The 16,564-nt window shown below is 38.0% G+C and overlaps 1 protein-coding gene across 1 annotated transcript in view; it reads left to right on the forward strand.

The window, feature by feature from the left end:
* The window catches only part of ATG3 (autophagy related 3), a 31,248-nt gene extending 21,428 nt beyond the window's left edge, over window positions 1–9,820 (forward strand). The window contains exons 8-12 of the mRNA XM_047792602.1: window positions 3,551–3,585; window positions 3,832–3,987; window positions 4,751–4,878; window positions 7,387–7,455; window positions 9,556–9,820. Of these exons, the coding sequence (XP_047648558.1) occupies window positions 3,551–3,585; window positions 3,832–3,987; window positions 4,751–4,878; window positions 7,387–7,455; window positions 9,556–9,637 (470 nt within the window). The 3' untranslated portion in view covers window positions 9,638–9,820. The remainder of the gene's footprint in view (window positions 1–3,550; window positions 3,586–3,831; window positions 3,988–4,750; window positions 4,879–7,386; window positions 7,456–9,555) is intronic.
* The last annotated feature ends 6,744 nt before the right edge of the window (window positions 9,821–16,564 follow it).

Below are 16,564 nucleotides of genomic sequence, written 5' to 3' on the forward strand. Positions count from 1 at the left end.
CTTTTGAACCACACAGAATCCCCTCACTGCTCTCTGAAATCACTGAGGATTGCAGCTGAGAATCAGTTACAAGAGATTAAAACCCACTGTACTTAACAGAGCACAGTAATTACAGTAATACAACTCTACAAGTATATGGCTAGGGGGTTCCTGTTGTGGCTCAGCAGAAACAATCCGACTGGTATCCACAAGAATGCAGGTTCAGTCCCTGGCCTCGGTCGGTGGGTTGGGGATCTGGCATTGTCATGAGCTCTGGTGTAAGTCATAGATGCAACTCGGATCCCGAGTTGGCTGTGGCTGTGACATAGGCCAGCATCTCTAGCTCCTGTTCCACCCCTAGCCTGGGAACTTCCAAATGCTGCAGGCGTGGTCCTAAAAAGAAAAAAGGAAAAAAAAAAGTATATGGCTATTCAGAGCTTCATATTTCACTAGCATGATAATCTTTAATACAGGTGAGACCTCGGATATTTAAAATTAGATAAAGAAGTTGCTGTCATCAGGACAACCTTTCTGTTAAAGCCAATCTGTCCTTATTATTCTTATCTTCTCTGCGTTATTTATTTGATTCTGTTAACCTTTTCCTCCTCCTTTTTTCTCCCCCTTGGTTTTTATGACATGAGGTTTTCCTCTTCCTTTTTTGATTGTTTCTTCTAAGTCTTCTGGGGTTCTTTTACTCTGCCTAGCTGTTCAGCTATTAAATGTTACTATTTCATGGAGTTTCACTTTTCTCTCCTCACTGCCTATACTCCCAAGTAGATTTGTGTCTACGCTTATGGCTTCTGTAATTGCATACTTTGGTTTGCCACAAAATGGTGTGTGACAGGAAAAAACAATGGTGTAAATTGCATTAGAATCTCTATGGGAGTTTAAATATGAATATATGTATGTTTATAGAGAGAGTTGGCAGTTGGAAAAAAGAAGAGAATATAAAAAAGGGCAGGCATTTTGTAGGCTGAAAGGTTGTTAAATCCCCCAAATTCATAGAATTTACAGGGACATAGACACATCTTATAGCAGGAAGAAGTAGAAGATAATGACATTAAGAGCCGAAGCACCACATAATGGCAGGTGGTACTTGCCAATGAGGAGGTGACAGCATGGCCAAATAGCCAGAGTAAGCTTTATTCAAAAGTACTGTTCAGCTTTGTTTCCTACATGACTTCTGAGTTTCCATGAAACTTAGCTGTATATCTGTTCCTGAATTCTAGTGAGAGTCTTAACCTTTTTTTTTTTTTTTTTTGTCTTTTTGCCTTAGTTTCTAGGGCCACTCCCACGGCATGTGGAGGTTCCCAGGCTGGGGGTCTAATTGGAGCTGTAGCCTCTGACCTGCACCAGAACCACAGCAACGTGGGATCCAAGCCACAACTGCGACCTATACCACAGCTCACGGAAACGCCGGATCCTTAACCCACTGAGTGAGGCCAGGGATCGAACCCGCAACCTCATGGTTCCTAGTCAGATTCGTTAACCACTGAGCCATGACAGGAACTCCAAGAGAGTCTTATCCTTATTTCCATTGTAAACCCATCATTTGAAGAAATCCAGATGAGTTACTAGCAGCCAAATTTGCTCACAGCAACTTCATACACCCTGTCTGTGCTCAGGACTTCCATGTCTAAACCTCCAACCCAGATCTCCTGAACTTCAGATCTACTTCTTTAGTTTCATTTCCACCTAGATGTCTCATAATTGTCAGAGCCACCTTCTTGCACAAATAGTCTTTCTAGAGCCCATCTGTCTGAATAGCATGCAGTTGTCCAAGTTGGAGTGGGGAATCTTATGAATAAAGTCTTGTTTTTAGAGTACAAGATGTGGGATTGCCTTGAATATCTGCAGCCTTTTAGTGTGTTTGTTACATTTTCCTTGGATAGAGTTAAAGAATTGCCATGTATGGAATTTTGCTTAAAGAACAATGTCCTTGGTATCCAACATAACAGTTAATTTTCACTCTTTATTCAACAAATATTTATAGAGCAGTACAGTATCTATGTATCAAGTACTATATTTGGTGCTAGAGATAAGGCAGTAGACACGATCTCATGGAGCTAATATTTGATTTGGAGACACAAACCAAAAACAGTAGATGAGCAAAACATATACTGTCTTAGATGGTTATAAAGTGCTGAGAGAAAAATAAAGGCAGGAGGGGGTAGGGAGTTTTGTGGTAGGATGAGTCTTATTTTTAAATAGGTTGGTCAAGAAAAGCCTCATTGAGAATATGCCTTTTGAGTAAAGCTTGGCAGGAAGCAAGTGAACAAACTATTTGGATATCTGAGGAAGGGTTCAAAGGCCCCAAAGTAGGAGCATGTGTGGCTTGTATAAAATACTGCAACGAGGCTTCTATGTCCAGAGAGGAGGGAGGGGAGTGTAACAGGGCCTGGAGTCAGAGGGGTATGGGGACCAGATAATGAAGGGCCCTGGCTTTAACACAGAGTGAGACAAGAAGCATTGGAGGGTATTTCTAGGTACAGGAACAACTGAAGATGAGATTTAACATTTTAACAGGATAACTAACTGTGACCACACTGCCGAGAATAGACTGAAAGGGATGGGGACATTTAAATGGCTATTTTGACAATCTAGGCAAGACATAATTGTGGCATGGGTTTGATTGGTAATTAGAAGTGATGAGAAACTGCAGAATTCTGGACATATTTTGAGGGTAGGGCCAAAAGGATTTGCTGCTGCTGGGTTGGATGTGACATGAGAGACACAGGGTAGTCAAGTGTGACTCCAAGATTTTTTATCTGAGCGTCTGGAAAGATGTCATTAATTAAGATAGGGAAAAAATGTAGGACTGAATAGCTTTGGAGGGGGAATCAGGAGCCTAGTTTTTGACATAAGCTGTTTGTGCTTATTGACTGGAGCCATAAGTAAACAATCAGGTGTCCAGGTCTGCAGTTAGGGAATAAATTTGAAGTCATCAGCTTTTAAAGCTATTGGGACTAAATGAAAACATCAAGGAAGTAGATGTGAATAGAGAAGAGACAAGGTCCAGAAACTGGGGTCTTGGTTACTATAGATGATGAAGAGGAAGCAGCATAGGAGATAGTGAAGAAGAAGCTAGCAGGGTGGGAGGAACGCCAAGAAGATGTAGTATCGTACCTGAGAGAAATCGTTCCAGCGGGAAGGAAATAAAACATACCACATGTTCCTGAGAGGTCATTGAGATGAAAACTGGGAATTTACCATTGGATTCATCAAAGTGGAAGTCACCGATGACTTTAACGGGTATGTCTTATGCAATTATATATATAATAAATAGCCTCATGCACTCTGTGGAGTCTCTGAGGACTTTGCAGTGTTATTATGCCAAATGGTATCTTTAACAGACTGTAGCACAGACCAAACCTTAAGTGTGCTGACTTTTTATGACTCTGTCAGGTAAAGTCGCTGCTTTGGAAGTATAGCATTAGCTCCCTCATACTTATTCAATATCTGTAGTCGGAAACAAAAGCAAACCCAGGATTTGAATGATATTCTGAATATGAATTTGTTTTAGTAAAAAGTATTTTGAACTTGATTAATCTTTTGTTGATTTTTATAACAGAATATGAAGAGAGTGGATTGTTGGAAACAGATGAGGTTTGTAAATTGAGTTTTATTTAGTTATTTTTAATGAATGAACTTGGATTGGTATTCTTAGTAATACTTTGATCTAGCAAATAAATTTTTATATGTGTACATTGCTTATAGCATATAGCATTTTAGCTTTGAATTTTGTTATATCTGCTTTAAAAAAAAAATACATGGGTTGGGAAAACAGATTTTCTAAAATGCTACATTCATAGTGATTTTAATGGTTGTAAACTTTTCTCCACTATTGCCCAGGCTACTCTAGATACAAGGAAAATAGTAGAAGCTTGTAAAGCTAAAACTGATGCTGGAGGTGAAGACGCTATTTTGCAAACCAGAACTTATGATCTTTACATCACTTATGATAAATATTACCAGACACCACGACTATGGTTGTTTGGCTATGATGAGGTAAAAATAAAGAAAAACTTATTTTAATGTAAATATTTTAAATTGTTGGCTTTAAATCTTTGTCATTAGGTCCATGGATATATATTTCTGCCTTTTAAATTTTTGAAATTATTTGTTTTACAATTTTATGATTAATGTTGACTTTGAATCTTATTTTGAAGAAACTGAATTATTCAGTTTGACAACACCACTATGAAAAATTAAATAGAAATAATCTGTTATAAATTTACTTCTTGAGCTTATCCCTTCAAATGTGAGGGAAAATGAAGTTGCATTTTGTTTGTGATTGTATCTCTTGGCTATGTAAGCATTTACATGATCATGTTGCATGTGTTTATTTTTTTCTTAAAACAGAAAACCATTTTTTTGCCCATTCATTTAATTGAATTAAAGGATAACTGAAATAAAATGAAATTGTTTAACCTATCATTCCAATGACTATAAATGGAAAAGAAAATAAAACAAAATAGGCCTAAAACATGTTACAAAGTTATAGAATGTTTTGATAGCCATGAAGCTCCCTTTTTGTGGGATTTTTTCTGCATTAGATGGTGGCTGATGTCACATAGCCTTTAATGGGAGGACTCCCTCCTCCTACCTCTACTCGGTATAAATTTTCTCTGAAGTAATCTGGTGGTTTTAAATAATCTAGAATTCTAAATCACAAGAAAAGTGGGGGCTGAGCATGAATATGTTGTAAACACTGAAGTTTAGGCCTTAAAGTTTTTAAATAGTAATTTTAAAGCATGTTTTATGGTTTCAGCAACGGCAGCCTTTAACAGTTGAGCACATGTATGAAGACATCAGTCAGGATCATGTGAAGAAAACAGTGACCATTGAAAATCACCCTCACCTTCCACCACCCCCTATGTGTTCAGTTCACCCATGCAGGTGTGTGTATACTTCATGGATTTATTATTTGGGAGTCTATGTAAACATAGTGCCCAAACAGAAAAAAATATTTAATAAATAAGTTTCTTTTGTTTTCCTTAGAAATGTAAAGAAGAAAAAACTTACCAACTTATTTTATAAGTTTGAGTTCATTACAAATATCTTGTTCTTTGAGTGTCTTTAGCTATAAGTATAGATCTTTGTGATGATTTTACTTTTGTTATTAGCTCCAAGAATAGTTTGGAAGATCCCTTTTAGATTAAAAAATACTAATCATTTAGACATTGGTTGGCTATGCTGTGATAAATCTTTTCTGTTAATGTGGAATATAAAGTTAAATTTGGCAGTTTCCGTTGTGGCTCAGCACTGACAACCCAGCTAGTATCCATGAGCATGAGGGTCAATCCCTGGCTTCGCTCAGCAGGGTTGAAGGATCCGGTGTCGGCGTAGGCTGTGGCATAGGTCGCACATGCAGCTCGGATCTGGCGTTGCTGTGGCTATGGCCTAGGCCGGTGGCTACGGTCCAATTTGACACCTGGCCTGGGAACTTCTATATGCCACAGGCACAGCCCTAAAAAAACAAACACAAAAAAGTTGTGCTTTTTCTAGGTAACCTGTTTATCTCCTTTTATTGATTAGTGAAGGGAGATGTATGCAGAGTTTCTCTTCTCCTTTATTTTCAGTTAAGTTTTCAGTCCTACCAAATCAACTGCATTTTATTTTATTTTTTGTCTTTTTCCAGGGCCATACCCAAGGCATTATGGAGGTTCCCAGGCCAGGGGTCCAATCAGAGCTGTAACCGCCATCCTACGCCAGAGCCACAGCACCTCGGAATCCGAGCTGCATCTGTGACCTACACCACAGCTCATAGCATCGCCGGATCCTTGACCCACTGAGCGAGGCCAGGGATCGAACTCGCAACCTCCTGGTTCCTGTTTGGATTCGTTAACCACTGAGCCATCGTGGGAACTCCCTCAACTGCATTTTATAATTTGGAATTTAATTTGTATCAGTGTGTTTTCACAGAGCCCAATAAGTACAGCTGATGTACATACTCTCTTCAGAATTTTTCTTTTTCTTTTTTTTTTTAGCTTTTTAGGGCCACACTCATGGCACATGGAAGTTCCCAGGCTAGGGGTCAAATTGGAGCTGTAGCCACTGGCCTATACCACAGCCACAACAATGCTGAATCTGAGCTGCATCTGTGACCTACACAACAGCTCATGGCAATGCCAGATCCTTAACCCACTAAGGCCAGGCATTGAACCTCATGGATGCTAGTCAGATTTGTTAACCGCTGATATTCCATTGCTTAATTAGAAAGAAAGCCTAGCTCATTTTTCAAGTTTATTTTATGTCAAGAGTTTTTTTTTTTGGTCTTTTTGCTATTTCTTGGGCCGCTCCCGCGGCACATGGAGGTTCCCAGGCTAGGGGTCTAATCGGAACTGTAGCTGCCAGCCTACGCCAGAGCCACAGCAACGCGGGATCCGAGCCACGTCTTCAACCTACACCACAGCTCACGGCAGTGCCGGATCGTCAACCCACTGAGCAAGGGCAGGGACCGAACCTGCAACCTCATGGTTCCTAGTCGGATTCGTTAACCACTGCACCACGATGGGAACTCCTTTTTTTTTTTTTTTTTTCCAAGAGTTTTTAATATTGCCAACTGTGAAAAGTAATTCAAGGGTCACTAGTTTTCATTTTGAATTATCTAATTTAAAATGTTTTCATTTTTGAGAGTTATTTTGTTGGTTCCTCTTGTAATTTGAGATTGTAGAAGAGAACTTATCAAACTGAGGCAGGTCTCTTTCTGAAGTGTAAACTTTACTCAGTGAGGAAAAGAGACAACACCCTTTTCTATACAATGGGGGAGACATCAGCTGGCCACGAAAAGATTTATGGAACACTTCAGATAAATCTTTCTGTTGAGAAGACAAAAAAAAAATTTCTAAATCAGGTAATTTTGGCAATATGCATTAGGATAAAGAAAAAATATTATTAACTCTGACCAATTAGCTTTTCTTTAACTCACATTTTGCTCTTTCTCAGCTAGATACAGTCAAAATCACAGCATTGTAAATATCTCTTTGTGTGGCATTTTTTTTTTTTGACCAACTTTATTATTGTGTAGTTTCTTTGAATTTATGTGGTATGATTCCTTGTGTTTCTTAGAGCAGACATGCCTTGCTTTGCAGTTATGCCCTGGCATGATTTCCCTTTCTCTGATTTTCTGTCCTACTCCCACCCCCCCTTCCACCCCCAGTTATGGAAAAGCTAACTAGTCCCATTGTGTTCACTTGTGACTGCCATAGCTTTTAAAAATTATCTTCTCCCCCAATAAAACTGTTTACATGACTCAACAATCTGGCTTGTTGGGGAGTAGGGAGGAGAATATTTTACAGCATTACTGTTCTGTATTAAAATTAACTGACAGATTTTTTCCACAAAGACTTGATTTTCCTGTTTTGGTCTGACTGATTCTAATAAGATTTGTTCTTTTGCTTTTAGGCATGCAGAGGTGATGAAGAAGATTATTGAGACTGTTGCAGAAGGAGGGGGAGAACTTGGTGTCCATATGTATCCTTACCTGTGTATGTGATAGCAGCAAACTGGCTTCTGCGATTCCCCTTCCTCCCCCCCTTTTGGGAAACTTAGTGTGAACTTAATGGCACAGTACCTGTAACTTATTTTAGCCCCTGGTATCTGGATTTTAGTGGGAGTCTTTATTTAGAAAATGTTACATTGTGATAGTTGTGGTCTTACTCAGTTGATTACTACATGTGTCTGTGTGCACTGGTTAGCTCTGCCTTGTTTCAGAACCTCAGAGCAGTTGTGTGCTTCTAGGTAGCAGTTTGCCAAATGTTTTCGTTTTTTGAAGAGGCAATGGCTACAAGTATATGCTTCCTAAACAGTTAGCTCTTGCTGGAAAAGAAACTCAATGGGTTTAATCTACTGATGAAGGATGAGTAACCTATGAATTTAGAGGAAACACATGAGTGTCTTTTCCTTAAGCATATTTCTGATTTAACATATTATCAAAAATGTACTTTTTTCCCATCAGGTAAAAGTAGAGTTGGATTGTGTCAGTCTGAGTTCTCTCTGAAGCAAAGAATTCAAATTAAACAAATAGGCTAATTTAAAAAGTAAAGCACATGAAATCTATTTTCATTTTTCTCCAGCTAAGAATATCCCTTTAGTTCTTTGGTGTTGACAAGAGGGTATGAAGCAAACTACTGGATCCTGAAGTATATGTACCCATAGCATGGATTCATCAGAAGCAGTCAAAGTTAATGATTTAAGTACCAAATAGCTCGAATTAATTTGATGTTAGATACTTGATTTTTGACTTGGTGGTTCATGCCACTCAGTGTTAGATGTAAACTGGGGGGCGGGGAGAGGGGTCACCACTATCTTGAAACTACCGATAACCTAAGCATTGCTGGTAGAATGGCATCCCTCAGAGAAACATTGGGCTGATTTCTATTGAGACAAACCAAAAAACTTTTGGTCCAGCCAGATTTACTCCTAAAATCCTATTATGCATAATTTGAGCATTCATCTCTATTTTGGAAGCTAGGTAGCAACTTGGAATACTCCGTATATCAATCCCCCCCAGTAAAACTTAAGCTCTTAAGAGATCCCATCGTGGCGCAGTGGAAACGAATCCAACTAGGATCCATGAAGACATGGGTTTGATCCCTGGCCTCTCTCAGTGGGTTAAGAATCTGGCGTTGCTGTGAGCTGTGGTGTAGGTTGCAGATGTGGCCTGGATCCTGTGTTGCTCTGGCTATGGCTGTGGCATAGGCTGGCAGTTGTAGCTCCAATTTGACCCCTATGCCATGGGTGCAGCCCTAAAAAAGCAAAAAAAAAAAAAAAAAAAGCTTCCAAGTGCAATGGAACATAGAAAAAAATTTAGGAATTTATTAAAGACAGTCCAATATAGCAGATTCTGTGGCAAGTACATATACTAACCTAGAACCAGTCTTTATGGAGATTTTTATTTATTTTTCTCTTTTGTATCAGTATTTTTATGTTCTTTGTGCTGTCTCATTTTCTAACATTCTCTGGTAAACTTATAGGTAGTAAAAAGACCATTTCCTACTCATTAAACATGTACAGCCTTGTCCTTATTTTTATATTAAAATTTGGGGGCTAATATGAACTTGTACTCATTAATAAGTTTTACAGGAGTTCCCCTCATGGCTCAGTGGAAACAAATCTGACTAGCATCCATGAGGATGCAGGTTTGATCCCTGGCCTTTTTCAGCGAATTAAGGATCTGGCATTGCTGTGAGCTGTGGTGGATGTCGCAGACGTGGCTCAGATCTAGCATTGCTGTTGTTGTGGCATAGGCTGGCAGCTACAGCTCCAATTAGACCCCTAGCCTGGGAACTTCCATATGCCCTGGATGCGGCCCTAAAAAGACAAAAAGACACCAAAAAAAGAAGTTTTACTTGCAGATATTAAATGGGAATGGGTCAGGCATTCTTAAAGTTATAGAGAACCTTGTGTTGAATAAATACAAACTTTGTATGATTGAAATTTTTAATATACTTGATTTAAGATTTTCTGTATTTTTTTCTGAGGAGTTATTGCTTTAAAAAATTGGTAATTGTAATGTTAGCTTAAATCATGGAACTATTTACCAATCTGTTTTCCTTAGCTAAAGATCTTTAGGTATCTCCTAATTTTCTTGAAATTTGTACAAGCTGTCATTCCAACAATAGAATACGACTACACAAGACACTTCACAATGTAATGAAGAGCACATAGAATCTATCCTAATTATTGGTTCTGATTTGTAAAGAATTAACCCATAGATGTGACCATTGACCATATTCACCAATATGTACAATTTCTCTAATAGACTTATATGTTTATGCATTAAATAAAAAAAGTTCCACTACCAGGCTTATTTGTTTAATAAAAATGAGTGTAAAGAGACCATTTTTCTTGCTTCTTATCAAAAGGTGATAATAGCATTTTCCTTAAGTAGTAATTCTTTAAGTGCAGAGGTATCTCATACATGATAAGAGTATTTCTGGTCCACATTTATGAGGAAGATATTTAAATGTGTAATAGTGTGAGAACTAGGACTAGAAAATTCTGCATGCTGGACTCACTCTCCCTTCTTTCTCTTCCTCTTTGTTCCTTTTGTTTTCCCTCTTTGACTCATCTCCCAAAGTCTCCTATCTGCTAATATTTAATATTGATGAAGTACTTGTGTGCCAGGAAATATGTTAAGCCCTATTACTTATTTTGTTTCTGGGCTGTTTTATTCAATTGTTACCACATAAGTAATTTTTTATTAAGGAGTCAGGAATATTTCTCCTATTGTGATTGCCTGATAGAATATTAGATAGAACTTAAGGGGGTCCTTTTATTGTATCATACCAGTTTATAGATCTGGGTCTGGGAGTTCAGAGAGGGACACACACACTGAGAGCCAAGGAGTAGAACCCAGGCCCTTTGACGACTCCTTTGCATTCTCTCTGTGCCCCTGCATTGCCCTCATCCTTGTTCTTTCCATCCTGCATTTAATGGGAGTGGTTAACCCTGCCTCTAAGGAACAGGGTTCCTCCCTTATTTTTTTGGTTTATCTTTTTATTCCTCATCATTCAAGAATACTCTCCTTGTCTTCATTGCCCCTTTTATTCCCCCCCCCCTTTTCCAATTGTAATTTGGTTTTTGCATTTCAAGGAAATCTCCATAGTGAAGATAATGATTTGATAGAGTTGAGATGGTGTTTGATATGGTATAATATGGAGCTGGAAACAGGAGTGTCACTTCAGATTGCTGCTTGCTCATGTGGCCAGCAAGCTACTCCCCTGGCTTAATTTAAATTGCTCTTCCAAACTGATTTTACTGAAATCTCCTATTTTTGAATACCTTTAATATAAATGATATATAGTATTAGATATTGCATTGTCATCTTTTTTCTCTCAGTTAAGGCTTATTTATCATAAATACAGAGAGCTTCAAGCCTTTTCTTTCAGCCAGCTGTCATATTTATCTCAGTCACCACTAGGTGGCATAAGTGATTTTGTAGGTCAACCCTTTTTAGTTTCAGATCATTTTTCCAATGAAAATCTTTGTATGGATCCCTAATACCATCAAAGTGGATATGTTAGTAGTATGAGTGTGTTTTTATCAGTTCAGGTTTTTAGCACTCCTTAAGAAAAATGTGTTGGTTTGATGAAAAATTAAGCTGTTTGATGAACTTAGAATTAGGATTCAGATTTGCATGACAATCTTAAGAGTCCACATCTCGTTTGTTTTTTATATTAGCTTTGTGGCATTTTTAAACGTGATTTTCATAAGTACTACCAAATAATAATAGTTATCTCCCTTTTTTGTTTTATAATTTTTTTATTTTGAAGTAATTTTACTAGATTTATGGAAGAATTCCAAGTCCTATACACCCTTCACCTGACTTCCTCTAATGTTAATACCTTACATAACAATTAGGCATTTATCAAAACTAAGAAATTAACATTGATACAATACTATTGAGTAAACTACAGAATTTTTTGAGCTGTTTGCACATTTAAAGTCTTTTTTCTTTCCTCTTTTTAAAAATCAAAGTATAGTTGATTTTCAACATTATATTAGTTTCCAGTATACCACATAGTGATTGAATATTTTTATAGATTATACTACAAAGTGATAATATATTGTCTGTATTCCCTGAGCTGTACAATATGTCCATGTAGCTTATTTATTTCGTATATGGTAGTCTCTGCCTCTTAATCCCCATCCCTAACTTGCCCCTCCCCACTTCCCTCTCCCGACTGGTAAATGACTAGTTTGTTCTCTATATCTGCAAGTCTCTTTCTGTTTTGTTATACTCGTTCTTTTTTTATTTTTCAGATTCCACATATAAATGGTGACATATGCAGTATTTATCTTTCTTTGTTTGACTTATTTTACTAAGCATAGTACCTTCCAGGTCCATCTGTGTTGTTGCAAGTGACGTAATTTCATTCTTTTTTGTGGCTGAGTAGTGTTCCATTGTTTATATATACACCATATCTTCTTTATTCATATGTTGATGGAGACTTGGTTGCATCCATATCTTGGCTATTGTAGATAATGGTGCTATGAATATTGGGGTACATATATCTTTTTTTTTAATAATTTTTTTTATTTTCCCACTGTACAGCAAGGGGGTCAGGTTATTCTTACATATATCTTTTTGAATTATTGTTCTCATTTTCTTTGGCTATACACCCAGGAGTGAAATTGCTAGGTCATATGGTAGTTCTAATTTTAGTTTGGGAAATCTCCATACTGTTTTCCACAGTGGCTGCATCAGTTTACATACCCATCAACAGTGTAAGAGGGTTCGCTTTCTCTACATCCTTGCCAGTGTTTATTGTGTTTCTTTTGATGATGGCCATCCTGAGAGATGTGAGGTGATATCTCGTAGTCCTGGTGATTAGCGATGTTGAACATCTTTTCATGTGCCTGTTGGCCATACGCATTTCTTCTTTAGAAAAATGTCTGTTCTTCAGTCTGTTTTTTAATCAGGTTTGTTGTAGTTTTTTTTAATGTTGAGTTTTGTGGGCTGTTTTTGTATGTTGGATATTAACCCCTTATTGGCCACATCATTTGCCAGTATTTTCTCCGATTCAGTAAGTTTTTCTTTTTATTTTGTCAATTGTTCCCTTTGTGGTACAGCCATTTTAGAGAGGAATTTGGCAGTACCTGGTCAAGTTATGTATGTCTTGTCAGATTCAGTTATTTTGCTAGAGTGGCTCACAGAACTCAAAGAAACACTTGACATTTACTAGCTTGTTACAGAATATGATGAAGGATATAGATAAATAGCTAGGTGAAAAGTGAAGCCTAGGGAGGTCCCTCAGTGCAGGAGCATCTGTCACTGTGAAATTGGGATGTGTTCTCCAACCTGAAGACTCTCCGAGCACTGTCTATTAGGATTTTATGGAGGCTTCCTCACAAGGGTGTGATTGATTATTAACTCTGTTTCTAGCCCCTCTCCCCTTTCTGGGAGATGAGGAGGCAGGGCTGAAAATCCTAATAAGCTTCTGGTCATGGCTGGGTGTTTCTGGTTACCAGCCCCATCCAAGTGCCCACCCAGAACAAAAGATGTTCCTAGTGCTCTTATCGCTTGGGAATGTTTAAGGATTTTAGGAGCCCTGTGCGTCAGGAACTGGGGACGGGGATAGATAGATAGATAGATATAGATATGAGGATGCTCATTGCTGTTTTGTTTGTGTGACCGGAGTTGGAAGCAATCTGGGCATTTATCATTGGTAGGGATTCCAGGTGCTGTACAGCAATTAAATGCATAACAGATACACATAAAATAACATAGTTCCAAATTTTAAAAGTCTCAGTCATTTCCTTTGTAGTTGCCTTTTTTTTTTTTTTTTTTTTAATATCCTGTCTGGCATCTCAAACATAACATGTCTAAACCAAAACTCCTGATTTTCTGTGCACTGCCAAACAGCAGTTGAACTGCTGGCAGTAAAAATCCATTCACTTCTTCCAGTCTTCTCCATCTCAGTTCACAGCACTACTCTCCACCCAGTTGCTGAGCCAAAAATCCTACCTTCTTCTTTCTGTCCACTCCTACCCTACTTCACTGATAACATGTATATCATGTCTCAGCAGCAAGTCTTGTCCTACTCCCAGACACATCCTGCTGCCTGGGAGTCTTTGTAATCAACCAGAAACTCACATGATTTTAATGCAGGAGACTGATTCATGGATCATGCTTTGAGAAACCCTGAGAAACCCTGTCTTCCTCTTAGTTGAGAAGTAACCTTTTCTTGTTCAATAAATTCTACAGCTTCTCAAGAGGGAAAAACTAGAGGAAGATACTTATTTGGGACTTCTTAACATAAAAGTCATTTTTGTGATTCCATTGTTTACAGTGAATCAACAAGTCTCAGATGATAATGTATCTCAGTACTGTTCCAGGTGTATCTCTAGTATGTTAGCATGAAAGTTCATATATTTAGGGAGCAGGAAGTAGCTAGGAGCTGGCTCTAGAGGCAGTATTTAATTCTGAGGTCCCTTTAGTTGTGTGACCTTGGTCTACTTAACTCTGAAGCTCCAGGTTCCTCACCTACAAAGTGAGAATAGCATTTTCTAGCCATAGAGTTGTTAGAAGAGTTGAAGGAGATGATGCACGTAAAGCACTTAGCACAGTTTTGCCAATGCTAGAATGATGAAAATTATTACAATTGTTTACCTCTAGAATGTTTAGTTTTGAGGTCACAGTGATCATGTCCAGCAGGGGGCAGTGGAATCGCACATGATTAAGAATTTAAGCATTCTGGAGATGGCCAGTGTTATAAAAATTGTCTCCCACTTTCTCTATTTTTTTTTTATTTTAATGAGGGAAGGGGGTGGATGGTACTGGTGAAAATTCTTTTATTATTGAGATCCTCACCCCTTCATTTATTGAACAGTGAGACCTCCAGTTTACCAAGAGTTTGTTTGCAGTTTCAATCTCCTAACATCTTCCCTGCCCTGCATATCTACCTTTCTAAAATGAGAGTGGACTACATTTTTTTGTTTGTTTGTTTTACTGAGGTATAATTCATCAAACAATAATGTAAAGTGAACAGTGTGATGATTTGATGTATGAATAATTTGTGATTCTAACAAATGAAACAACATATCTATCACCTCATGTATTTACTTTTTTTTTTGATGAGAATACTTAAGGTTTATTTTCTAAGTTTCATTTGTACAATGCAGTGTTACCAACTATAGTCACCATGCTACACTTAGATCCTGATACCTTACTCATCATTCAAAGTATATATAGCCTTTCACCAACCTCTCATCTTTTCTCCTGGCACCTTGCAACCACTCTTTCTATTCTTTATTTCTTTGAGTTTGACTTTTTTTTTGAGATTCCGCATATAAATGATAATATGAGATATGTGTCTTCTATCTGCCTAAAATATTTTGCTTGTTGTAATGCTCTCCTGATTAATTCATGTTTTCTCAAATGACAGGGTTTCCTACTTTTTTAAAAGGCTGAATAATATTCCGGTGTATGTATACATCACATTTTCTTTTTTTCTTTTTTTTTTTGTTTTTTGTCTTCGCCTTTTCTAGGGCTGCTCCCGAGGCACATGGAGGTTCCCAGGCTAGGGGTCTAATCGGAGCTGTAGCTGCCAGCCTACACCACAGCCACAGCAACGTGGGTTGCGAGCCGCGTCTGCAACCTACACCACAGCTCACGGCAACACCAGATCCTTAACCTACTGAGCAAGGCTAGGGATCAAACCCGCAACCTCATGGTTCCCAGTCGGGTTCGTTTCCACTGCGCCACGATGGGAACTCCTGCATCACATTTTCTTTATCTATTCTTCTTTCGAAGTAAGTGTGGGTTGTTTCAGAATTTTGGCTACTGAATAATGCTGCGGCAAACATGGGAGTACAGATATCCCCTTGAGACAATGATTTTAACTTTCTTTGGCTACATATACCCAGAAATGGGATTGCTGGATCATGTAGTAGTCCTATTTAATTTCTTGAGGTACCTCCATATTGTTTTCCTTAGCGGCTGTATTAGTTGACATTCCTACCAACAGTGTACAAAAATTTCCTTTTCTCTATTTCCTCACCACCATTTGTTATCTCTAGTATTTTTTGTAATAGCCATCCTAACAGATGTGAGGTGACATCTCATTGTGGTTTAGTTTTGCATTTCCCTGATTACTAGTGATGTTGAGCATCTTTTCATATACCTATTAGCTATCTGGATGTCTTCTTTGGAAAAATATCTATTCAAGTCCTTTGCCTATTTTTTAGTTGGGTTAGATTTTGTTTCTGCTTTTGAATTGTATGAGTGGTGATAATGGGCATCCTTCTCTTGTTTCTGATCTTGGGGAAAAATCTTTCAGCTTTTTTGTTTGTTTGTTTTTTGGTCTTTTTAGGGCTGCACCCGTGGCATATGTAAGTTCCCAGGCTAGAGGTCAAATTGGAGCTGTAGCTGCTGGCCTGCACCACAGCCACAGCAACGCAGGACCCGAACCATGTCTTCAACCTACACCACAGCTCACTGAGCAAGGCCAGGGATCGAACCTGCATCTTCACGGACTCTAGTCAGATTTATCTCTGCTGAGCCATGATGGGAACTCCCAACTGTCAGCTTTCTCCAGTTGAGTAGGGTGTTAGCTGTGAGCTTATCACATATGGCCTTTATTATGTTGAGGTACATTCCATCTGTACCTAATTTGTTGAGAATTTTTATCATGAGAGGATGCTGAATTTCATCAAATGTTTTTTCTACAACTAATGAGATAGTCATATGATTTTTACCCTTCGTTTTGTTAATGTGATGTAATATTAGTGATTTGCATATGTTGAACTATCCTCAAATCCCAGGAATAAATCCTACTTGACCAAGGTGTGTGATTCCTTTACTGTATTGTTGAACATGCTTGACTAATATTTTGTAGAGGATTTTTGAAATCTGTGTTCATCAGAGATATTGCACTATAATATTATTTTCTTGTAATGTTCTTATCCAATTTTGATATCACAATATTGCTGATAGCAGGATGTTGTCTTGTGAAATGAGTTTGGAAATGTTCCTTCTATAATTTTTAAAAATACTTGGAAAAGGATTGGTATTAATTTTTATTTAAATGTTTGGTAGAATTCACTAGTGAAGCCAATCTTGTATTTTTCTTTGTTG

The sequence above is a fragment of the Phacochoerus africanus genome, chromosome 1, assembly GCF_016906955.1.
Source record: "Phacochoerus africanus isolate WHEZ1 chromosome 1, ROS_Pafr_v1, whole genome shotgun sequence".
Lineage (NCBI taxonomy): Eukaryota > Metazoa > Chordata > Mammalia > Artiodactyla > Suidae > Phacochoerus > Phacochoerus africanus.